The 26382-nt window shown below is 36.5% G+C and overlaps 1 protein-coding gene and 1 non-coding gene across 4 annotated transcripts in view; one reads left to right on the forward strand and one right to left on the reverse strand.

Moving 5' to 3' along the window:
* LY75 (lymphocyte antigen 75) overlaps positions 1–26382 on the reverse strand; it is a 212563-nt gene that overhangs the window by 104480 nt on the left and 81701 nt on the right. For all 3 annotated transcript variants that reach the window (XM_077153968.1, XM_077153967.1, XM_077153966.1), the window contains 5 exons: positions 22501–22666; positions 19913–20080; positions 18367–18483; positions 15300–15494; positions 1267–1493 (listed from right to left, as the gene is read on the reverse strand). In XM_077153968.1, coding sequence (XP_077010083.1) covers positions 1267–1493; positions 15300–15494; positions 18367–18483; positions 19913–20080; positions 22501–22666 — 873 coding nt within the window. The remainder of the gene's footprint in view (positions 1–1266; positions 1494–15299; positions 15495–18366; positions 18484–19912; positions 20081–22500; positions 22667–26382) is intronic.
* LOC143678459 (U6 spliceosomal RNA) lies at positions 7213–7318 on the forward strand. Its single transcript, XR_013173268.1, has one exon. It is a non-coding gene; the product is annotated as a U6 spliceosomal RNA (small nuclear RNA).

Below are 26382 nucleotides of genomic sequence, written 5' to 3' on the forward strand. Positions count from 1 at the left end.
TTGTCCAGAGTGATCCCCCGATGAATCCCAGAATGATTTGATCAGTGACTGGAAAAGTATTTGCAAGCCCCCTTCGGGGAATGGTGAGAGTGGGGAGAAATTCAACTTTCCCAAGTTGAATTCTTGATACCCTCACAAGCAGTGTGGACAACAAAAGCTATAGGTTGAACCCCCAGTCTTGGGGTTTGTTCATATGAAACTTAACCCCACAAAGGCTAGGTCAAGTCTACTTAAAATTTAGGCCTAAGAATCACTCCCAAGAGAGCCTCTTTTGTTGCTCAGATGTGGACCCTCTCTCCAGCCTACACGACAAGCACCGTTTCACCACCCTCCCCCTCTCTGCGTGGGACATGACTCCCAGGGGTGTGGACCTTCCTGGCAACGTGGGACAGACATCCTGGAATGAGCTGAGACTCAGCATCAAGGGACTGAGAAAAACCCTAGAATGAGCTGAGAATTAACATCAAGGCTTTGAGAGAAACTTCTCAACCAAAAAGGGGAAGAGTAAAATGAGGCAAAGTGTCAATGGCTGAGAGATTCCAAACAGAGTCGAGAGGTTATCCTGGAAGTTATTCTTACGCATTAAGTAGATATCACCTTGTTGTTCAAGATGTAGTGGAGAGGCTGAAGTGAAATGCCTGAAAATGTAGAGCTGTGTTCCAGTAGCCATGTTTCTTGATGATGATTGAACAATGATATAGCTTTCACAATGAGACTTTGTGAATGAGAAAACCTTATGTCTGATGCTCCTTTTAGCTACTATATCAACAGAGGAGTAGAACATATGGAATAAAAATAAATAATAGGGGGAACAAATGTTAAAATAAATTCAGTTTGAAATAGTGGTAAATGAAAGCGAGGGGTAAGGGGTATGGTATGTATAGTCTTTTTTTTCTCTATTATCATTTTATTTCTTTTTCTGTTGTCTTTTTATTTCTTTTTCTAAATCGATGCAAATGTACTAAGAAATGATGAATATGCAACTATGTGATGATATTAAGAATTACTGATTGTATATGTAGAATGGAATGATATCTAAATGTTTTGTTTGTTAATTTTTTTAATTAATAAAAAAGTCTTTAAAAAATTCATTAATCATTAGAATTAGTATGTTGAAATGGGTTCTGAGCTTATGAATTGAAATATTTGTATACTTTTATATAAATTTTATATAAATTTAATTTGAATTTAAAAAAAAAAGCACTGAGAGAACATGATCATTTGGGTTACAAATTCATATACAAAACAGTACAAGGTAATACTTACATCATGACTTGAGAGCCCAACCCATAGAGGAAAGCCGTCACGTTTTACGATGTCTTCCAGAAAGAGCTGTCCATTCAGGTCATGAACACTTGCTAAATTACCTCCACTTTGAGTACACATGTTTAATGCTTCATACCATATTACCTTATTTTGAATAATGTTATAAATACCATCTTCATATGGAATAAACTGCGGCAGAGTAGTATTATATTCTTCCTTGTAGTCGACTAGAAGGTTAAATAAAAGTCACTGATTAAATTTAAATGATTTAATATGCATTTTGGGAAAGATTGCAATGCAATCATTTCAAAAGCTAAATAAAACTGAACTTCTTATTAATAAGGGAGGCCAAAAGTATACTATATTTTTATTATTGCTACTACACATTAAATAGGCTCTTAAATAATTACAGTTGGCTACCTGGTTAAAAAAGTTATAGTCTTTTATTTTATAAACTCGTACATTATTTGAAGACAAAAAAAAACACCTGAAATTATGAGAAAAAGTGAGACTGTCCAGAGGATAGATTCACCTAAATTAGGAAAGCCAGGAAATTTGCTTGATAAACCAGTTCTAGAGGGTTAAGTGAGGTTAGAATTAAAAATAAATAAGGGGGCAGGCCACGGTGGCTCAGCAGGTAAGAGTGCTTGCCTGCCATGCCCAAGGACCCGGGTTCGATTCCCGGTGCCTGCCCATGTAAATAATAATAATAATAAAGAAAGAAAGAAAGAAATAAGTACATTCAGGGGTGAAAGTCTCCCTGGCAATGTGGGATTGACAATGCTATCCTGACCAAAGGAGGTAAAAGAGGTGTAACAAATAAGGTATCAGTGGCTGAGAGAGTTCAAACAGTCGAGAGGCTTCTCTGGAAGCTACTCTTATGCAAGCTTCAGCTAGACATTGCTACCTATGATAGGGTAGCAATGTCTACCTATTTGGTTGGGGTTTGGCAAACCCTAAAGAGCACTTAGCGTGTTGTATAAGAGTCTACAAAGGTTCTATGCACTAAGATTACTTTCCAAAAACATACAACCTCCAGATGGGTCCCTGGACCAGTTAAGTCCTGAAATGCAGAGGGGCCAGCCTCTCCAGAACATCAAGTAGTTCCATCCTCCTATTCCATATTATCAACAGACCCTTCCAACATGAAAATGTTAGAATGGGCATAGCACAAATACCCCTAAAGAATGGGAGATAAAAGGTGATGGTGGAGTTGTAAGAAAAGGTAGTGTTTAACAAATGAGTATAACTGCTGAATCATTTTATTGCCATTTCTTTTAGTCTCCAGTGTAGTAGAAAAAGCTGGTAGTAAAAATCTAAAATTGTGGAATTATGACCCATACCAAACTCTGAAATCTGTTCCACAACTAATCATTGCAGTGTGCTTTGAAATTTATTGCTTTTTTGTATACATTATTTTTCACAAAAAAAGAAAAAAAAAGTCGATTGTGATGATAAATGCACAGCTATATGATGATGCTGTGAACCACTGTACACTTTGGATGATTACATTGTATGTGAATACATAATATATATCAATAAAACTGCATTAAAAAAAACAAGACTGTCAACAGAAGCTTCCCATTAAGAGTATATTTCTTGTACAGCACTATACTGTGTGGGAAGAAAAAAAAAGAAAACGAAGCAAGATGGCCTGATAACAGGGGCATGACTCCCTTTCAGCCTGGTCCAGGTATTATGGGATCAACAATGCCTTCTGGACCAAAAAAGGAATGTAACAAAATAAGGTGTCAGTGGCTAAAAGAGTTCAAATAGAGTCAAGAGGCTATTCTGGAGGCTACTCTTATGCAAGCTTCAGCTAGATATTGCCAATTACCATGGTTTGCCATACCCCAATTAATTTCATTGTTGTTAACCCTAAAGACTACCTAGGGCCCTAACTGAGACTCTACAAAAGTTTCATGCGTTAAGTTTATTTTCCTGAAACCTATAACTTCCAGAGGATTTTAAAGTCGGATAAATCCTGAAACCCAAAGGGGCCAGCCTCTCTAAAAATATCAACTAATTCCATCCCCCTATCCCATATTCTTGACACTCCTTTTCAACAAGAAAAAGTTTGAATTATTTCTATGTTGTGACAAATACCCCTAAAGACTGGGAATAGAATCAAAGGAGGAGTCTGTGCCAGTTTGAAAGGATTATGTGCCCTGGAAGAGCCATGTTTTAATACTGATCATCTTGTGGAGGCAGCCATTTCTTTTAATCCCTATTCAGCACTGTGGGTTGGAAACTTGCTTAGATTATCTCCATGGAGATGTGGCACACCCAGTCATGGGTATTAACTTTTGATTAGAGGGAGATGTGACTCCACCCATTCCAGGTGGATCTTATTAGTTTACTGGAATCCTTTAAAAAGGGGAACCATTTTGGAAAGAGCAAAAGAACTACGAGAGCCCATGTAGCCAGAGACCTTTGGAGATGAAGAAGGAAAACACCCCTGGGGGAGCTTCATGAAATAAGAAGCCTGAATAGAAAGCTAGCAGACATTGTCATGTTCACCATTTGCCTTTCCAGTTGAGAGAGAAACTCTGAATGTCATCAGCCTTCTTGAACCAAGGAATCTTTCCCTGGAGGCCTTTTCACAGCTTTAGAATTGTAAACTTTCAACTTAATAAATTTCCCTTTTTAAAAGCCAATCTGTTTCTGGTATATTGCATTCCAGCAGCTAGCAAACTAGAACAGAAGCATCATAACATAAAAGATAGGGTTTAACAAACAAGGATGAATGCTGAATCACTGTAACATTTCCTTTACCTTCCAGTGTTTTGGAGTAGCTAGAAGGAAAAATGTGAAAATGTAGAATGGTAACTGTGCTGGTTTGAAAGGATGTATGTACCCTAGAAAAGCCAAGTTTTAATCCTAATTCCATTTGTAAAGGCATCTGTTTCTTCTAATCCCTATTCAGCATTATATGTTTGAAACTGTAATTAGATCATCTCCCTGGAGATGTGATTTAATCAAGAGTGGTTGTTAAACTGGATTAGGTGGAGGCATGTTTCCACCCATTTGGGTGGGTCTTGATTAGTTTACTGGAATCCTATAAAAGAGGAAACATTTTGGAGAAAGCGGAAGATTCGGAGAGAGCAGAACGACATAGCCACAAGAAGCAGAGAATCCATCAACCAGAGCCTTTGGAAGTGAAGAAGGAAAACATCTCCCAGGAAGCTTCATGAAGGGAAGCCAGGAGAGAAAGCTAGCAGATGATGCTGTGTTCACCATGTGCCCTCCAGCCGAGAGAGTAAACCATGACCCTGTTCACCAGGTGCTTTCTCACCTGAGAGAGAAACCCTGAACTTCATTGGCCTTCTTGAACCAAGGTATTCTTCCCTGGATGCCTTAGATTGGACATTTCTATGGACTTGTTTTAACTGGGACATTTTCTCAGCCTTAGAATTGTAAACTAGCTACTTATTAAATTCCCCTTTTTAAAAGCCATTCCATTTCTGGTATATTACATTCTGGCAGCTAGCAAACTAGAACAGTAATCCATACTAAACTTTGAAATCTATTCTATAGCTACTTGTAAAAATATACTTTGGAAATTATTGTTTTCTTTGTATATATGTTATATTTCACAATAAAAAATGTTTAAAAAAAGAAATAAGATGCAAGTCTTCTTGACTGGAAGAAAACATATAAGTACAGGTATGAGGATAGACATTCACTGTATATGGGACAAATAAGAGATTGACCTGGGAAAAAGATGGTTACTAAGTGAGAGGCAGGGCAAGATGGTGGCATAGTAAGGTGTGGAATTTAATTCTTCTTCCAGTATAGCTAGTACATAGCAAGTAACAGTACAGAACAAATACTGGGGGAACACCAGTGACTGACACACAGTGTATACCAGTCTGGACCAGGTGGAATGGCTGAGATCCTACAAAGAACTGTAGGTAACCCAAGCTGCGGAGGTCAGCACCCCTTCCCATGGGCTGGGCAGGCTGATTCCCCAAGGGAAAAGGAAATAGACTTTACTAGTAGCAAGGGCTTAGCTCAACCAAGCTCCAATTGAGGAATTAACAAATTCTGACTACTGAAAACAGGCCCCCAGCACAGATAAACCCAGAATAAGCACTAAAGGAACTCAGAGGTTTTGCCCCAGCAGAAAGGGGGAGGGGCTGACAGGGAAAAAAAAGAGGCTTTTTGAGTTGGACAACACAAAATGCTGGAAAAGGCTCGACCCCAAGAAAAGGGCATATAGAGCCTGGAGAAACACAGACCCATGGACCAACTCAAGCTCTGTTTGACAAACCAGAGGAGTGGGGGTCCAGCTCTGAAAAGGCATTTTTGCTTTTTTTTTTGACTCTTTAACAACTTATTAGATGGAACTAGAAACACTCTCAGGCTCCAGCACTTCCCCAAGCAAGGTTGGAATGAAGTGTGCCTGAGACACAAAGTAAGTCAGGTAAAAGGGGTTAATTCTCTTAAGGCATATCTTCCCCAAGAAAAGGGGGGCTATAGCCCAGCTCAAATGGAATCCTTCCTTCAAGGAATTCAGGCCCCAGGGACTGGCAAACAGAAGCAATCAAAGCCATCCTACTACCTCACCTCTGTCTCAACCACACTTGTGGCAGGGAGAATTTGTTGAAATTAAAAGTACTCCATGACTTTAAGCTTGTGGGAAGTCACAGGCAGACAAATGTCACATGCTGGGCAGGATAGGAAAAACAGAGAGCCTACAGGCTTCATAGAAAAGTCTGACAACCTGCTGGGTCTCACCCTCAGCGAAACTGATGCTGTCTACTCTTTCCCCCTGAGACATGGGCATGACTGGTCTGGGAAAATCTGACTGGGGTCTATAATATCTAAGGAGAATCACCTCAAAAAAAAAAAATAAAAATAAAGGCTCCATATAGGAGGTTAAGAAGCAGAAAAACAAGAACTGAAAGATTTGATCAGTTAAACAGAACCTATGCTACAGGTCTAGAATAAGTTGATCTGATTGCCAAAGAACAGATAGAGAACAAATCCATCCAGCAAGAAAACCCTATGAAAAAGAGTGAAAACAACCTCCAGAATAATCTGATTAAGGAAATCAAATGCATAGATGTCAGCAAAAAATAATGAGTCATACTAGGAAAATCAAAGATATGGCCTAGTCAAAGGAACTAACCAACATTTCAAATGAGATACAGGAGTTGAAAAAACCAACTCAGGGTATTTGGATAGACATACAAAATCTCATCAAAACTCAAATCAACTAGTTGAGGGAGGATATAAAGAAGACAAAAAGAACTTGAAAGTTCGAAAAAACAAATCACAGAACTTATGGTAATGAAAGGCATAATAGAAGACATAAAAAAAACCAATGAAAACCTACAACAATAGATTTGAAGAGGCAGAAAGAAGAAAGGATTAGTGAACTAGATGATGGGACATCTGAAATCTGACATGCAAAAGAAAATATAGGGAAAAGAATGGAAACTATAAGCAGGGTCTCAGGGAATTGAATGGACAACATGAGACGCACAAATATACATGTTGTGGGTGTCCCAGAAGAAAAGAAGGGAAAACGTCCCATCTCTTATGAAAGACATAAAATTACAGATCCAAGGAGTGCAGTGTACCCCAGATAGAATAGATCCAAACAGACATACTTTAGACACTTGCTAATCAGAATGTCAGGTGTCAAAGAGAAAGAGAGTATTCTGAAAACAGCAAGAGAAAAGCAATCCATTATATACAAGGAAAATGCAATAACACTATGTGAGGATTTCTCAGTAGGAACCATGGAAGCAAGAAGGCAGTGGTATGATATATTTAAGATTGTAAAAGAGAAAAACTGCCAACCAAGATTTCTATACTGGGCAAAGTTGTCCTTCAAAATATGAGGGGCAGTTTAAAATATTTTTAGACCAACAATCACTGAGAGAATTTGTGACTAAGAGACCAGCTCTGTAAGAAACAACTAAAGGGAGCACTACAGTGCTCGCTTCGGCAGCACATATATAAAATCGGAACGATACAGAGACGATTAGCATGGCAACTGCATAAGGATGACATGCAAATTCATGAAGCATTCCATATTTTAAAAAATTAAAAATAAATAAATAAATAAAAAATAAAGGGAACACTACAGGCAGATAGGAAAAGGCAGGAGAAAGAAGTCTAGAGAAGAGTGTAGAAATGAAGACTATCAATAAAAATTAGATATGGCATATAAAATCCAAAAGACAGAATAGCAGAAGAAACTACTACCTTCACAGTAATAACATTTAAATGTTAATGGATTAAACTCTCCAGTCAAAAGACACAGACTGTCAGGATGGATTAAAAAACAGGACCCATCTATATGTTATCTACAGGAGACTCATTTTAAACCCAAGGACAAAAAGAGGTTAAATGTGAAAGATTGGGAAAAGATATTTCATGCAAACAATGATGAGAAAAGAACAGAGGTAGCTAAATTAATATCTGATAAATTAAACTTCAAATGTGAAACAATTAAAAGAGACAAAGAAGGACACTATGTATTAATAAAAGGAACAATTCAACAAGAAAACATAACAATCATAAATATTTATGCACTGAGCCAGAGTGCTCCAAAATACATGAGGCAAAAACTGACAACACTGAAGGGAGAAATTGACACCTCTACCATAATAGTTGGAGATTTCAATTTCCTGCTCACATCAATGGGTAGAACACCTAGACAGAGGATCAATAAGGAAGCAGAGATTCTGAATAATATGATAAATGAACTGGACTTAACAGGCATTTACATAACATTACAATCCACAAGAGCAGGATACACATTTTTCTCAAGTGCTCATGGATCATTCTCCAGGATAGACCATATACTGGGTTAAAAAGCAAGTCTCAATAAGTTAAAAAAGATTGAAATCATGCAAAACACTTTCTAAGATCATAATGGAATGAAGTTGGAAATCAATAACAGGCAGGGGGCCAGAAAATTCACAAACACATGAAGGGTAAACAACATACTCTTAAACAACCAGTGGGTCAAGAAAGAACTTATAAGACAAATCAGTAAATATCTAGAGGCAAATGTAAATGGAAACAGAACAAATCAAAATTTATGGGACACAGAAAAGGCAGTACAGAGAGGGAAATTTATTGCCTTAAATGCCTATATTAAAAAAGAAGAAAGAGCAAAAATCAAGGAATTAACTGTTTACTTGGAAGACCTAGAGAAAGAACAGCAAGTTAACCCCAAAGCAAACAAAAGGAAAGAGATAACTAAGATTAAAGCAGAATAAATGAAACAGAATTAGAAAACAATCAAGAAAGTCAATAAGACCAGAAGTTGGTTCTTTGAGAAAATCAATAAAATTGATGGACCTTGTGATGCTTAGTTCCTGGTGTCACCTTGGCCAAATGATTATGCCAAGTTGTCTGGCTATGCAAGCACTGGCCTGACCATTGTTACAAGGATATCTCCTAGCTAGTTGATCAAATTATCAGTCAGCTGACTGCTTCCGTGCTGACTAGATCTGTGATCAACTAAAATGTGTCTCCCCCAACAAGATAATCCAATCTTGTTGGATTTTTAAGGAAGGCTTTTAAGGAAGAAGAGAGATTCTTTCACTGCTTCTTCAATCAGCAAGCCTCTCCTGTGGAGTTCATCCAGACCCTTCATCTGAGCTGGAAGCTTTACAGTCTGCTGTACAGATTTTGCCCTATTTTATTACCATGACTCTGTGAGACACTTTTATAAATCTCATATTTACAAGTCTCCAGGTCTCTCCTGTTGGTTCTGTTTCTCTAGAGAACCCTGACTAACAGAGACCCTTAACTAGGTTGACAAAAGAGAGAGAGAGAGAGAGGATGCAAATAAATAAATCAGAAATGGAAGAGGAGACATAACAACTGACCCCACAGAAATACAGGAGGTAATGAGAGGATACTATCAGCAACTATATGCTAACAAACTAGACAACATAGATGAAATGGACAACTTCCTAGAAAGGCATGAGCAACCAACATTGAATCGAGATGAAATCGATGACCTCAAGAAACCAATTACAAGTAAAAAGATTGAATCAGTCTTTAAAAACTCCCCAAAATGAAAGTCCAGGACCAGATGACTTCACATGTGAATTCTACCAAGCATTCAAGAGGGAATTAATACCAATCTGCTCAAGATCTTCAAAAAAATTGAAGATAAGGGAAAGCTACCTACCTCATTCTTTGAAGCTAACATCACCCTAATATCAAAGCCAGACAAAGTTACTACATGAAAAAAAAATTAAAGACCAATCACTTTAATGAATATGTATGCAAAAATCCTCAACAAAATACTTGCAAATAGAATCCAACAGCGCATTAAAAGAATTATACACCATAATGAAGTGGAATTTATTCCAGGTATACAAGGCTAGTTCAACATAAGAAAATCAATTAATATAATCCACCATATCAACAAGTCAAAGTGGAAAAATCACATATCATTTTGATTGATGCACAAAAGGCATATGACAAAATTCAACATCCTTTCTTGATGAAAACACTTCAAAGAATAGAAATAGAAGGGAACTTCCTCAACATGATAAAGGGAATATATGAAAAACCCACAACTAACATCATTCTCAATGGGGAAAGACTGAAAGTTTTCCATCTAAGATCAGGTACAAGACAAGGATGTCCACTGTCACCACTGTTATTCAACATTGTACTGGAAGTTCTAGCTGGAGCAATTAGACAAGAAAAAGAAATAAAAGGCATCCAAATTGGAAAGGAAGAAGTAGAACTCTGTTTGTAGATGAAATGAAACTACATGTTGAAAATCTCATTGAACTAATAAATGAATGCAGCAAAGTGGCAGAGCACACGGTCAACACCCCAAAATTATTAGTGGTACACTAGTGATAAGCAATTTGAGGAAGTAATCAAGAAAAAATTCCATTTACAATAGAAACCAAAAGAATCAAATTTTTAGGACTAAATTTAACTAAGGACACAAAATATCTATATACGGAAAACTATAAGAATTTGCTAAAAGAAATAATGGATGACTGAAATAAATGGAAGGGCATAACATGCTCATGGATTGGAAGACTAAATATAGTTAAGATGCCAATTCTACCAAAACTGATTCACAGATTCAAATGAAATACCAATTAAAATCTCAACAACTTACTTTGCAGAAACAGAAAAACCAATAACCAAATTTATTTAGAAGGGAAGGGTGCCCCGAATAGCTAAAAATATCTTGAAAAAGAAAAATGAAGGGGAGGGTCTCACACTATCTGACTTTAAAGCATATTACAAAGTTACAGTGGTCAAAACAGCATGGTATTGATAGAAAACAGATATATGACCAATGGAATCAAATGGAGTGTTCAGAAATAAACCCTCTCATCTAAGGCCAAGTGATCTTTGATAAGGCAGTCAAGCCAATCCACCTGGGACAGAGCAGCCTCTTCAATAAATGGTGTTTGGAGTACAGGATATCCAGTGCAAAAAAATGAACAAGGACCATATCTCACACCCTATTCAAAAATTAACTCAAAATGGATCAACAACCTAGACATTAGAGCTAAGATCATAAAACTTTTTGAAGAAAATGTAGGGGGAAATGTCTTATAAATCTTGAAATAGGAGGCAGTTTCCTAGACCTTATACCAAAAGCACAAGCATTGAAAAGAGAAAGAAAAGAGAGAGAGAGAGAGAAAATAAATAAAAAGAAATAGATAAACACTTTTGTGCACCAAAGAACTTTGTCAGGAAAATAAAATGGCAGCCTACACAATGGGAGGCAATATTTGGAAACCACATACAGGTAAGTGTTTAGTATCCAGAATATATATTTTTAAGAGATACTTCAAGTCAATAACAAAAAGAAAAACAACCCAATTAAAAAATGGGCAAAAGACATGAACAGACACTTCCCAAAAGAGGAAATACAAATAGCAAAAAGGTACAGGAAAAGATGCTCAACTTGACAGGCTATGAGGGAAATACAAACCAAAACCACAATGAGATATAATTTGGCATAGGCTAGAATGACCATTAAAAAAAAAAAAAAAAAAACCACAGTACGACAAGCGCTAGAGAGGATGTGGAGAAAGAGGCACATTTGTCCATTGTTGGTGGGAATATAAAATGGTACAACCACTGGAATGCAGTTTGGCAGTTCCTCAGGAAGTCAAGTATAGAATTGCCATATGATCCAGCAATCCCATTACTAGGTATATATTCAGAGGAATTGAAGGCAATGACTAAAATGAACATTTACACACTGATGTTTATAGCAGCGTTATTAATGATTTCCAAGAAATTGGAAACAGCCCAAATGTCTATCAAAGGACAAGTGACTAAACAAGCTGTGGTATACACATACGAAGCAATATTAATCAGCTGTAATACAGTCATGAAGCATATATCAACATGGATGAACCTTGAGGACATTATGTTGAGTGAAATTAGCAAGAAACAAAAGGACAAATGATCTTTTTCATGGTCTCACTAATATGAACTAACATTAATGAGTGAACTTTGAGAGCTGAAGTGAAGAAAACAGGTTATCAGGAGATAAAAAGGGTAGAGATTGGGTATTTGGTGCTAAAAGAATATAGATTGTGCAACAGGATTGAATGTAAAAAATTCAGAAATGGATAGCACAATACTACCTGATTGTAACATGAATTTCACTGAAGGAAGTTGAATGTAAGTATGATTGAGAGGGAAAGGCTGGGGGCAAGCATGAAACCAGAAGGAAAGTTCTGAGACGGTATAATTTAGGAATGCCTAGAGCGGACAATGATTGTGATTAAATGTACAAATAAAAAAAAGGGAGAACAAATGGATGTCAACATTGCAGGGTACTGAAAATATTTGGTAGATGGGAAAAAGTACAATCAATGCGAGTGAGGGTCTGTAATCAACAGTAACATTGTAATATGCTTCCACTGAATGTAAAAAAGGCATTAGGCTAAAACTACATGTCAACAGGAGGGGGGCATGGGGGAGTGGTGTGGATTCTTTGTGAAAGAAGAGGAAATGTCTTTATATAGAGTATGTTGGCAAAGGCATATCTATTTACTTAGGTTGGACTAAATGCACGAATAAAACTGTTTAAAAATGAGCAGAAAGGAACGAGGGCTAGAGAAAATGCTGAGAAAGACACGTATCTATCCACTGTTGGTAGGGAAACTGAGAGGTGCGGCCCTTGGATGGCAGTGTGGTGTTCCACAAGGGATCATATGGAGTTGCCATATGATCCTGAAACCCCAGTTGCTCGGTATATACCTGGTGGATCTGAGTGTGGGGACAGGAGTGGACATGTGCACCCTGGTATTTATGGCAGCAGTGTTCCTGATTCCCAATGGATGGAGGTGGCCTAACGGCACAGTGACTGAGGCAAGAAAGGGGGAACTGTGGTGTATACATACAACAGACTACTGAGTGGCCACAAGAAGGAATAAAGTTGTAAGACATGCGACTAGGTGAATGAACCTTAAGGACTCTATGTTGAATGAAACATCAGAAATAAAAAGACAAATATTATCATGCATCATTCATATGAATGACCTATAATACAAAAACTTGGTGAACTGAAGTTGAGAGCATGGGATATCAGGGTGGGGCCTATTGTCAAGGGTCCTAGATTGTAAACCCTTACAGCAATCACATATATTCAGGAGTTGTAACTGTTATTTCTAAATTCTGAGATCCTGAGCTATTTGTATAAAACCTGGTCCTTCCCAGAAACTTTGGGTACTTATGGGACACCTGAGACTCACAGTTAGAACTCTGATGCTAAGAAACTCAGCACCACCCCATACCGGAACTGTTTAAAAAGCTGAAAAAGGGAGACTTCGACTAGAGATGTGAATGGAACTGATCTGGATAGGACTGGGGTACATCAAAATACAGGGTAAAGGATAATATTGTCCATATTTTAAAACTTCAACTTGTGTGTGAAACCAAAGGGAGAGATGTTTAGTTGGTGCAAAATTTATACTTTGGGTAGCACATTATCTAATTTACTTTGTATGACCAGTTTAGTTGAACACCATAAGTAGATGGAATCTTCAGTAGGTACTGAGATCTTGTTGGTTTGTTCAGGTTAGTGTGATGCCCTAATATATCCCAGAGTGACTCACTCGGGCAGTGAATAAAGTCCCCTTGGGGGGCTGGGGAGGAAGGAGGAAATACTCAGTTTTCCCATTTGGAGAATTCCTGATATTCTCACGAGCAGTGGGGACAACCAAATCAATATGTTGAACCCTCCATCTTGGGGTTTGTCTCTATGAAACTTATTTCTGCAAAGGATAGGCTACGCCTACTTAAAATTAGGCCCAAGAGTCACCCCTAGAGAACTTCTTTTGTTGCTCAGATGTGGCCTCTCTCTCTAAGCCAACTTGGCAGGTGAACTCACCGCTCACTCCCCTACATGCGACAAACTCCCAGGGGTATAAATCTCCCTGGAAACATAGGACAGAATTCCCGGGATGAGCCAGGACCTGGCATAATGAGATTGAGAAAGGCTTCTTGACCAAAACAGGGAAGAGAGATATGAGACAAAATAAAGTTTCTCGACTGAGAAATTTCAGTCGAGAGGTTAACCTGAAAGTTATTCTTATGCATTATACAGATACCCCTTTTTAGTTTATGGTGTATTGGAGTGGCTGGAGAGAAGCACCTGAAACTGCTGAGCTATGTTTCAGTAGCCTTGATTCTTGAAGATGATTATATAACAATATAGCTTTTACAATGCAACTGTGATTGTGAAAACCTTGCGTCTAATGCTCCTTTTATCCAGAGTAGGACAAACGAGTAAAAAAAATTGGTACAAAATAAATAAATAATATGTGGGATAAGGGGTAAAATAAATTGGATAGATTGAAATACTAGTGGTCAATGAGAGGGAAGTGTAAGGGGTATGGGATGTATGAGTTTTTTCTTTTTTCTTTTTCTGGAGTGATGCAAATATTTAAAAATGATCATGGTGATGAATATACAACTATATGATGACATCGTGAGCCACTGATGGTACACATTTATGGACTGTATGTGTGTGAAGATTTGTCAATAAAACCATTTTTAATGCAATCAAAGAAAATTTTTTTAAAAAAGGGGGTTACTAAGCAAGAGAGGGAGGCAGAAATGGGAACTGGGAGAAGGCTTAGAAATTTATAACAAAGAATGGCTTTTAAAAAGTCACAAAGGCTTGCATGGACTCAAAAGCACTGATAATAGGGAGTCCCTGGAGATTGCTGATGAAAATGGTGCTTCAGGAAGTTATTCTGACAGTGCAATGAAGGGAGAAGAGCAGCCAGGATGCAACTGCATTAGGCTCCATACTAATGGAGGGCTTAAAGCAAGCAGCATTAACAACAGTCTTTAAGCTGTGAAGAGTTTAAACCAACATGCATTTAAAAGTAGATTTATTTTTAGTGATAGAAAAATAGACAGATGAATGGATACACAGAATGATACAGGAAATGTGCCAAAATATTAAAAGTTGGTGGATGTGGGTATCTGGCAAGGGGTATGTTGGTGTTCTCTGTATGGGGTTTGTATTACTTTTACAACTGTTCTGTAATTTGAAATTATTTCAAAATGAAACATTTTTTAAAAAACAGGAAAAAGATATATTTAAGGAATCAGGTACGTTGAGATACATTCATCTTTAGAATGGAATAGTAAAATTCTACCTACATACACTTTCTTATATATATGAAATCCTACTCATCCTTCAGGGATCAACCAAATCTCATTTCCTTAAGTCATTTCTTAGTTAATCCTGTTTTCAATGATTTCTTTTGACTCCCAAACAAATTTAAGTTTGGACCAAAGAAACCAAGTCTAACCTACATAAAACAGTAATAAAGAATTTAATGCTTCTGCCCATCTACATTTTACGACTTGAGACCATGATACCCACAGATCTGCCTCTTCCTCACCTCCACATCCTCCACAGCACCTGGTACAGGACCAAATATGGAGGGGGCACTGAGAAACTATAACTGCATGATTGCCACCCGTGGAGCTCTAGGCCTTATATCCTTTCTCCTGGAATGGAAATCCTATATCTGCATACTTACCCATTTCAATTTTACAAGCAAGAATGCTCTGCTGATGAAAATAAATTGTTTCTTTAGTAGTAGTAAAGGTTTGAATATCCCAGAAACCATCAGTACTCAAACCAGCAAAAAAATTGACGTTTTTTATAGTTGGTCTTCCTGCTCGCCAGTTTGTGTATGACAGCATGGTCTTATCAGACCACATAAGAGAATCATCTATAAAAGAAACATTTTTACTATGCTTAGAGATTAAATCAAGACCTGAATTAGTTATGACATTAACATTTCAAACTTGACTAATTTTCTTTCATATGTCCTACCTAAAAGGCTGTATGACTATATATACCCCTTTAAAATAGTTTCTGATTAGAACAGTAAATCATGCTTGTTAATTTGGAAAATGCAAAGTAGAACACAAACAAAAATTAAAATTTACCTATAGTTCCACCACTCTGCAATAATTTACCATTTTGCTATTTCTAATCCAATATTCATTTCTCCTACACATGTTCAATTGCAATGGAAGTATACAGGGCTACTTTATAAAAATTCTTCTCTGGACCTAAGGTTACACAATTTGTAGATTTATGGCCAAGTGAATTTTGACAAGGGCACCAAGACAATTCAGTGGAGAAAGAGTAGTCTTTTCAACAAGTGGTGCTGGAACAAAAGGATATCCACATGTAAAACAGTGAAGTTGGAACATTTCCTTTCACCATATTCAACATTACCTCAAAAGAGATTATGCTAACCTAAATGTAAGCGCTAAACCTAGAAAGGCTTTAGAAGAAAACATAGAAGTAAGTCTTCATGACTTTGGATTAGGCGAAGATTTAGATACAAATAAATAGGTAAAAAGTATTTTTACCTACAGATACGTGTAGTCCTTGTTATTTTCACTTTCACTGATTACCATATCCCAAGACATTACACCTAAACATCAATGATACACTAGAAATACTGCACATGGGATTTGGTTCTTGCTTAAACCGCCTCATGTCTTCCCTTCTCTTCACACTTTAAAGTTATCAATTTTCTGACCATATGATGTGCAGTGGTATATTTCTAAAGTTGCTATAAAAAGGGTCACTTTTCCACTTGGCTTGAGGTGCCTCTCAGTTGACATATAGTAGCTTCTATTAGTAATCTCTATTTGTGGTCCCACTGCTGAAAAGTCTGAATTTTTTAAAAAACAAAAATCTTTATATAGATGGTATACATGATTACTTTATAAGTATATTGAAGTGACTAAAACCAGTGACCTATGGATGTAAATAATGTTAGTAAGAACTCGATTTAAACCAGATCTGCTGTTTGTGTGAAACATCTCTTTATAATGTCCTTCAGATGCCTGTAGATTTTAGTAGAAACTTTGTTACTTTTACATTACATAAAAGGAGTTAAGGAGATCTATAAATGCTTTTTCAGAATACAGAATACATTTTCAAGATTCCTTTTACTTATTTTGTAACTAACAAATATAATAGCATATGCAGAAGTCACTTCCCTCCAAAATAGTCAGTTGTTTTTGATAATATAGATAAAAAGTAATCAGAGGGCACAATTCACATCTCTAATAGATCCTGTGTATGGCCTCCATTGCTCAGCCCAGGACCACTGTGCTCTCACACTTTCAGGTAAAGCCTGGTAACCTTCCACCTAGTTGCTCCCTGTTGTTTTTTCTCCTCCATTCCTAAATTTAAAGTTACTCAAATGTCATTAGAGAAGAATTTGGACCAAGTTCTGCATCCTCAATCTAAGTCTTACCTATTGCTTGATAGTTTAATTTCCATTAACTTTTAACAAGTCACAAATATTTAAGGAAAACCTTCACAATCCTAAGAAGGAGACATGTTAGCAAAGGAGAAGGCTATTTATAAATGGTCAGATTTAAGTAATTTCACTTTTCCCATCCCTGCCTCTACTTACCATTAAACTGTGTCCCTTATTAAAACATGTTTAGTGCTTCTGATGTTTTATGCACAGTCTGATTTTTTTTATACACAGTCTGATTTTTTTCTAATGTCAAAACTTTTTAATTTTCAGCATATCTGTAATTGCCAGGGAAGTCATGGACATGCTCGGTGGGCATCTCCCAGCCCTCATGTAACTCCCCTCCTTTTCCCCTCTTGCTTGTTTGCATGCAGATGTTTCAAGATGTTTCCATTTCATGGCCCAGGGGAGAAGTTAGATATATGGAACAGCCAATGGGATGGCTTGACTGTACCTTGAATCCGAAACCGGGAACAAACAGCTCCAACTGCTTGTCAAAGTGGGAACTCTGCACAAAGGTTGCTTTTTTCTCAGTTGCAAGGCCCTCTTCCATTGGGGTGTATAAATACCTAGATCTCAGGTAGCTCAAGGTCCTTCATTTCTGGCATGTAGCAAGGTGCACAAAGCCACTGTCCATTGACTCTGACTGGAGCAGCCACAATGGGACTACTTCCCTGCTCTTCTGGACCCTTTGTACTGTATTAGTAATAAGGTGGTCATTTTTTGAGACTCTTGGTTGTGCCTGAGCCTGCGTTCCCACAATGCACCATGTAGCAAGGCACTCCATACCAACGGAGCATCTTCCTAAAGTGATCTTATTTCCCCTATTATTAGTCTGTGTTTTGAAAGTTTTCCTAGCAATCATATCTTAGATTCATGATGTTTAGTCCAAGCTCTAAACAGTTTATCTCATTGTCTGACTATGTATTTAACAAACCCAAAGGTCTAACATTAGATGTGCAATTCTGTTCTTGCTCATCCCACATACTTAGTAGAGATATAAAGTAAGTATTGGAAATTTGTATGGGAGGGCAGTCATTTTTAGTTAGTCTTGAGTTTCTAGGAGGAAGAATGGAGAAAGGAAATTATCTCCCACAACCTAACTCTGACCTTGCTGGTAAAAGTGTATTAATGGCAGAGTAGAAACACAAATAGTGCTTTGGTATTTATATTAAGTTGTGCTAAGTACAGAATTATACATTCATATGTTGATAAGCATATACTTGGAAGAACTATACTCTTGGAGGTTGATATATAAATAGTTACAATGAAATCTGAATATAAATAGAGAAAAATCAAAAGATTTACAACTTACTTTCATAAGTTATTCCTAACAAGACCCATGAAGCCATATAATTGAAGTACAGAAGTTGTTCAAGAACAAAGTTATTCTCTTTTTCATCTCGAATACTCAGAATACGTGATTTTGGATCTGTTAAAAAATAGTAATAATTTTAATAATTACTTATCCTGAACATTTAATCTTGTTTGTTTTAGAAAATTTTATTTTCCTCAGTTTAGTATATTCCATATCTTAAACAATAGTGGAAAATTAGAAGGACCTGCAAATTAAAACTATCTCTTTGTTCTAAAGAATAGGGTAAGAAGCCTTCAAACATTTTCAAAAGTTTGTTTTTAATTGCAGTAAAACATATGTAACATAAAAATCATTTTAAGATGACAATTCTTTGATGTTAAATACAATGACAATATTGTGTAACTTTTATCACTGTCTATTTCCAGACTATTTTCATTATCCTAAGCCAAACCTCATACTCATTTAGTAATAATCCCCCTTCCACACCCTGCAACCTCTGATAACAACTATTCTGCTTTCTATCTCTATGAATTTGTTTATTCTAAGTATTTCATACAAAAGAAATTATACAATATTTGCTAAATTTGGTCTTAAGAGTAAAGTAGAGAAACTAATAGCTGAGTAGAGAAGTTAAAACATTGAGTCACTTCACTTTCTCTCATTTAAATCTCATTTTTAGTTGGTACAAATTCACCCATATTAATGATCCACTGTCAAAGACTATTCTGTAGTAAGCAAAACTTCTTAGATGGCCTAAAAGACAGACTTTCTTTTCCTTAGAAATCACTCTTACAATACGATTAAAAAGTTGAATAAAAATTTCTCAACGTGTCCTCCTGAGGAAGTTAATAAGGGGGATCCTTAGAAAAAGGTTCTATGGATAAAAAGTTTGCATAACATTGATTTAAACAAGGTTAAGCTATTTCATGTAAATATTTTTGAAAGTGTTTAGTTATGTTAACATGCATTTGATAATGTCCAACAGGAGGTCACAGTGTGCAACCTTTCCCAACCTCATTCTTTTTCTTGGGTTCCTTCTTGCTGAACATTTCTCAAGCCTAGTGTTCTACAGAGCACACCTGAGAGGATAATGGTTTGACATCTGCCAGAGAAATTTGCCACAAAGTTCACAGTTCCACTGTGCAGAAGTCACAATTCCTCAGGAGGTCTCATAGGAAATATCTGAAGAGTCTTGAAGGCAGAAAGTGTGAAATGTGTTATTTCTTTTAAACATAGCTGCTTTTTTTGTTTGACTTATCTAAGCTTTTGATGGCTCAAGCTAAGCTATTTTCACTTTACCCATGTGGTAGCTGATTTAGCTCCAATTCTTTGCTCTCTATAGTGTCAAAGTGTTTCTTTCCTTTTTAATCAAAACCCCATTTTGTTTACACCCAAAACCATATACTAATTCTCTCACAAATGGGTAAAGCAAGAGGTTTTTCCTTGAGTCCAGTTACTAGTGCTAATTAGAAATATTTATAATCCTCTAATGTGAGATTTAAAAAAATAAGAATGATGTAATATATAAGTGTAGTATACTTACTCAGTTTCTCACATCCAGAATAAACTTCATCTTGTGTTACTGTCATAGGCCTATTCTTTGCTATCATGAAATTATAGCAACAGTTCTGAAACGGTATCCATGGAGTATTTAAAACAGGAGATGGACATTTAACACTGTCAACTGGTTTGACATCTTTTTCAGTTTCATCTAGGAAAACAGTTAATGGCAAGAATTTTCATTTTAGATATAGATATTAAATATTGTTCATAGTTATTAGCTTTGATTTGTAGGCAATATTCAGGAAGCTAAAATAATGGCCCATTGATGCTCGTTCTCTGTTTATAGTATGCTATAGTAATAACAATTACAACTTTGAGAATTTATTCTCAAGCTACTGGTTCCTGACATCTTCACTAATTTTATTTTATTGAGAGGTAAAATTCACATAGCATTAATCTTAACCATTTAAATATACACAATTCAGTGACATTTAGTTCATTCATAGCATTATTCAACCACCACTACTATCTAGTTCCAGACATTTTCATTACCCCAAAAGCAAACCCATGTCCAATAAGCAGTCACTCCCCATTCTTCTCCCTTTCCCCCACCCCCAGCCTGGCTAGCACTTATCCACTTTTCTGTGTCTATGGATTTGCCATTCTGGATATTTCATATAAATAGAATCATACAATATAATATGTGACCTTTTTGTGTCTGGCTTCTTCCACTCAGCACAATGTTTTTGAGGTTCAACCATGTTGTAGAATATATCAGTACTTCACTTCTTTTTATGATAGAATAACATTCCATTGTGCAGATATACCACATTTGTTTATCCACTCATCAATAGGTTATTTCCACCTTTTGGCTATTGTGAAAAATGTTGCTATGAATATTTGTGTACAATTATGAGTGTGAATACCTGTTTTCAATCCTTCAGGGTCTACACCTAGGGGTGGAAATGTTGGGTCATGTGGTATGCTTAACTTTACAAGGAACCACCAAACAGTTCTCCACAGCAGTTGCTCCATTTTACATTTCCATCAACAATATATGTGAATTCTAGTTTCTTTATATCCTTACCAGCACTTGTTATTTTCCTCTTTTTTTAATTTATTAAATCCATCCTAATGGGTGTTAAGTGGTATTTCATTCCGATTTTGATTTGCATTTCCTAAATGATTAATGATGCTGAGCATCTTTTCATGTGCTTATTGGACATTTGTATATCTTCTTTGGAGAAATGTCTATTGAAGTCATCTGCCCATTTTTTAATGTCAATGCTATTTTATTTTAAAATATTTTTATTGACAAGTCTTCACATGCACACAGTTCATACATGTTGTACAATCAATGGCTCACAGTATCATCATGTAGTTGTATATACATCACCATGATCATTTTAGAATATGTGCATCACTCCAGAAAAATAAATAAAAAGAAATAAGAAAAAACTCATACATCCCAAAACCCTTACCCCTCCCTCTCATTGCTCACTAGTATTACAGTCTATCCAATTTATTTTACCCCTTATCCCACCTATTATTTATTTATTTTTATCCATATTTTTTTACTCATCTGTCCACACCCTGGATAAAAGGAACATCAGACACAAGGTTTTTACAATCACACAGTCACACTGTAAAAGCTGTATCATTTTATAATCATCTTCAAGAATCAAGGAACATAGCTCAACAGTTTCAGATGATTCCCTCCAGCTACTCCAAATACACCACAAACTAAAAAGCATTTGCTTATTTTTAAATTGAGTTGTCACCTTATCTAATTTTAAAGGAACACTTCAATGAAATATATGATATTTTAAATAAATTACTCCTTTAACCAAAGCAAACAGTCATGTTTGCTAAAATCTGGCATCTAGAAAATTTGACTGTTTCTGTTTCAGTAACAAAAAGGCTGTGCATTCAAAAGGATGTAAGTATAGATGTGTTTTATTCAAAATGAATCAAACTGATTTAATATGTAGGAGAGACCATTTGATATTTCCCTCATTTCACGGTTCCCTTTCTCTGTGAAGAAATGTCTTCCTCCTACCACACATCCACAAATGTAGGCCCCTGGCTACTGTAAAACCACCTTCACTGATTGGGCTAGGAATTATATGCCTAACTCAAAATAAATCCATCAGATTCTCTATCTAAGAATTTGAAAACTGGAATTTAAAGACAATCAATTCATCTCCAGTAATGGCTATAACTGAAAGCTGCAGGGCTACCACATTCTACCATGAAAAGGGGAAGCAGAAGGTATATAAAGAAAAGAGAATTATAAAGGAATTCCCAAAAGTATAAATTTTTTGTAAGAATATAAATACAAACTATGTTTATGATGAGGCCAAGGACTTAAGACTAAATTGTTAATTACCATTGTCAGTTGACAAAAAAATAAAGATAAAGCATATCTAAAATAACAAAATTAATGGCAAAGTATTTAATATATAATATTCTATTGGAATTCAAATTTTATGTTTTGTTTTTTAGAAAGGACATGATCATAATTTTTGCATAATTCCAAAATCAGATTTTATAGGACCACACCCTAAAAATCCTACTATTCATGAGACTGATAGAAATTAAAAATTAAAATATTTGAAATTAGCATACTTCCTGAATAGTAGCAAATAGCTCCGGGTTGATTATCATTGCAGTCAGATGTTTTCCAGAATCCATCAGTGTCTAGAATCACACAGTCTTCAAGCTGAGCATTATTTTCAGCCCAGCGACTAAAGTGAAGGCGTTTTCCATCTGACCAACCAAAGTTGAGTTCATCCTATAAGGAGAAAAGCGCATTCCAAGTAGCAATACTTCAAATTATTACCCTTATATTACTTTCACCCTCACATTCAGTTTAATGACTGATTCTATTCTATTTTGCATAAGCTTATACAGTATTTACTATATACCAGGAACTGTTCTAAGTGCTTTACAAACATTAAGTTTATTTAGACCACATAATAACCACACGAGATAGTAGTAGTAGCTATCTCATATGGTTGGATTTAAGATTTACAAATGAGGAAACCAAAGCTATGTAACTTTGGCAAAGACACATAGGATATAAATTGCAATTCTGGGATTCTAATTAGGCAGTGAAGCCCTTGAGTCCATGGTCATAATTATTATGCTACGCTACTTCCTACACACACAGAGAAGCGCTGGTTGTTGAAAATCAGAAAGCTAAAATGTAGTAAGGACCTCAATCACTGATTAAATATTAGACAACATAGTGTAGTGGAAAGAACAGGGGCTTTGGAACCAAGCACAGTTGAGTTTGAATCCTGGATCAGCCACTTTGTTTTTGACTTGTGAGTTTTTATCTTTCCAAGTTTCCATCCCCTTATGTATTAAATGGGTGTGACTCCCTTGGATAGAATTAATGAGATAAAAAGTGTAAAATGAGTAACTGAGTGATGGGTGGCACACAGGAAGTGCTACATAAATGTTAGTTCCCTACCTCAACCCCTCAGGCTTGGTGGATTTCACTTTTCTCATTGTTCACACTTATCTCTGGGGAGAAGTTTAATAATTCACTATGTTCTGTTGTGCTTTACACATCTGTGAACATCTGTCTTTATATCCTGACAAGTGCTCTGACATCCCACCTATCCTGAGACAGACTTTACAGAGTAGCTAGAGAAGTCCAAGGGATGGCTTGCATAGGCTGGTCTGGGCTCCCCACAGTGATGCTAGAGGATGACTCTGACCCACTGAGTTAAGCTTTCCTAAGGTCCAAGGCTATTTCGAATCACTGGCTTGTTTGGAATATTGAGCAAAGGTCACAGTCTCCTTAGTGAACCACAAACAGCAAACATGGCTAAGCCTCAACACAACCAGCTGCTTCATTTTGAATGGCCCTTGACCAGAGTTTCAATTGTAATCTTGTGGCCAGTTAATCCCAAAACCACTATAGATTCAAATGTGGGATCCTTTGGCTATGTGACATTGACCAGGCTTTCATCAGTACTGCCCTGGATCCCTTCTGCTTTGCTGTGGTCCCCACCAACCCCCCTTTATTCCATCTTTTATTCCATCTAGGATAAATCACTGCATACCATCTGCCTCTTCATTAAATACTAAATCTCTTTATTAATACTATAAATACCTCCTTACTAAATTCTTGACCTTAACTGACCTAATTAAAATCTGGCTTTTCCAAGGGAATAACTTCCTTTCAGCGCCCACAAGGGGAGTCTGTTTGTTCTTCCATTCCTCAGATACCACAGGACTATGAGAATGGGGGTAGCAGGTTAGCAATTTCCTTTGAGGTTATGTCCTTTTTATCGCTGTAAACTTCCAGATACATTGGCTCTCTGTGACACTGGCTGAGGACTCGGGTCTCTTGCTTCTCCCTGACATTCATTAAGAAGATGCTCCAGGTCTTGCTCTGTCCTTCTGTTCCTATCTTTGACTTAGGGACGTCTCTGTTCATGTGGATGACTCACCCAGTTCCCAGGCCTTCTTGACTTCCTCGATTTCTACACACTTTCACTTCTATATACTTGAGTGGCCCATTGTAATTGCTACACCCTGCACTTTATATAACCCAGAACTGCTGCATCTCAGCACTGTAAATAGGCTTTAGTTCAGGCCATCATTTCCTGCATGAATTTCTACACGAAACTGTTCTGTCTCTAGACTGCTCACTCTTTCACCTACCCTCTGCCCAGCATAACTTTTAAGTAAAAATCTGATTATACCTACCCTGTTTAAAGTCTTTCATCTGAGGTATCTGAGGAATGGAAGAACAAACAGACTCCCCTTGTGGGCGCTGAAAGAAAACAATACCTTCCCATTGTTTTCCACATAAAGTTTTATTTATTTATATCCTGTCTTCTTTCAAAGATTTAAGACAACTTATGAAAGTACATAATATACAGAATATCTTAAAATCAAGACAAAAAGGAAAAAGAGAAGCATGGGTGAAGATCAAAAATAGGATAAGAAATCAGATTGAAACCATTAAGGGGGGGGAGTTGCAAAACGGTGTGATCCCAATTTTGCCTTAAAAACTAAGTCTGTGTATACAGAAAAATAACTTGAAAGACATATGCCAAAATATTAAACCATATTTACGTCTAAGTATTGAGATGATAGGTGAGTTTACCTCTCCTTTAATTTCCTATACTTCGCACATTTTTTATGGTGACAATATTACTTTGTTTCAAAAAGATTTAAGGTGATTGGAACTAGGAAATGTAACAATACCAAACTCACAATAAAATAACAGTGATATGTTTCACAAAATACCAGATACCGAAGAGAAACTAAGTAAAGCAATGCTGTGAAGGAGTTGATACTGCCAGGACTGGGCTAACAGCATCCTTTTCATCTGACTTGATTTGGGGGTAAAATTTAGAATATCCAAAGCCTCGGAGACAATACTCTTCAAGTAATTCCTAAATAGTTCTTTTAATTGAAATTCTGCAAAATGTAGTAGTAATAAATTCAGAGTCTGTCAAAGGTAATGTTTACTTCTGGGTCTATTTGAAGTTTTGTCATCAGTTCTCCAGTTTAGTTCTGGATTTGTGCTAGGACTCAATTGTCTCCAATCACGTTTTTTTCCATGCAACATTAAAACCATCTTGATACACTGAGGGTTATCCTAAACGATATATAACTTAGATTTGCTTCATAATGAAATAGACTCTTCTCTCTTACTCTGCCAATTACCCACCCTCTGAGATTGAATTAGGAATACTGGTCTAGGTGACACTTATCTAACTATATAAACAGTACCCCACATGAGTACATAATGTGTGCAGTCTTTTATGGTAGCCCACTATCTCACCCTTCAATATGTCTCAATTGAGCAGAGTATCAAATTATCACATGGAAGGTTGAGAACAGTTAAAAAAAAAAAAAGCTTACAATGCCTAAAGCGGTATTGAGCAATACTATATCAAAAACATTCCCAATTTATTCATAGCCAAAGCTGTATAAACGTTGCTGTTCGTACTACATGTATCTAGTTTAGTGTTGGAAATTAATAAGAGACTAGCATCTTTGCTGGACTATGAAATAAATAAGTACCTGAGACAAGTATAAAGGATCAAGGTTTGAGAAATAGGGAAACACTATTCTAATCCCTTTTCAGAGTGATTTAATTTCACTCTGCTGATTCTGAAAGGGATGAAAAGTACTCTTCAACACCATCCACAGTCTCCCGCATTCCCAATTCACCGAATTTCTTACATTTCCTTTTCCTCTTGCCTTTTCATTGGCTGCAGAGATATGGCAGCTCCTGATCCCAGCTTAAAATTTGATTAGAATATATCAAATCCCTACATCCACTAGAGCCTTCTCCTCATTTGAAAAATAAAGTATCAGATCTTTTAATAGTGGAAAGATAATGACTACTAAAAACCACCTAAGAACGAAGTCCATTCACAGGAGTAAGATTTCAAGATCTTCAGTTTCTTTTAGTCTCGTAAGGGAGATGCTATACACATTTTTAAAAGGTCACATTTCATTGCCCTATCCCAGCAG

The sequence above is a fragment of the Tamandua tetradactyla genome, chromosome 3, assembly GCF_023851605.1.
Source record: "Tamandua tetradactyla isolate mTamTet1 chromosome 3, mTamTet1.pri, whole genome shotgun sequence".
NCBI classification, from domain to species: Eukaryota; Metazoa; Chordata; class Mammalia; order Pilosa; family Myrmecophagidae; genus Tamandua; species Tamandua tetradactyla.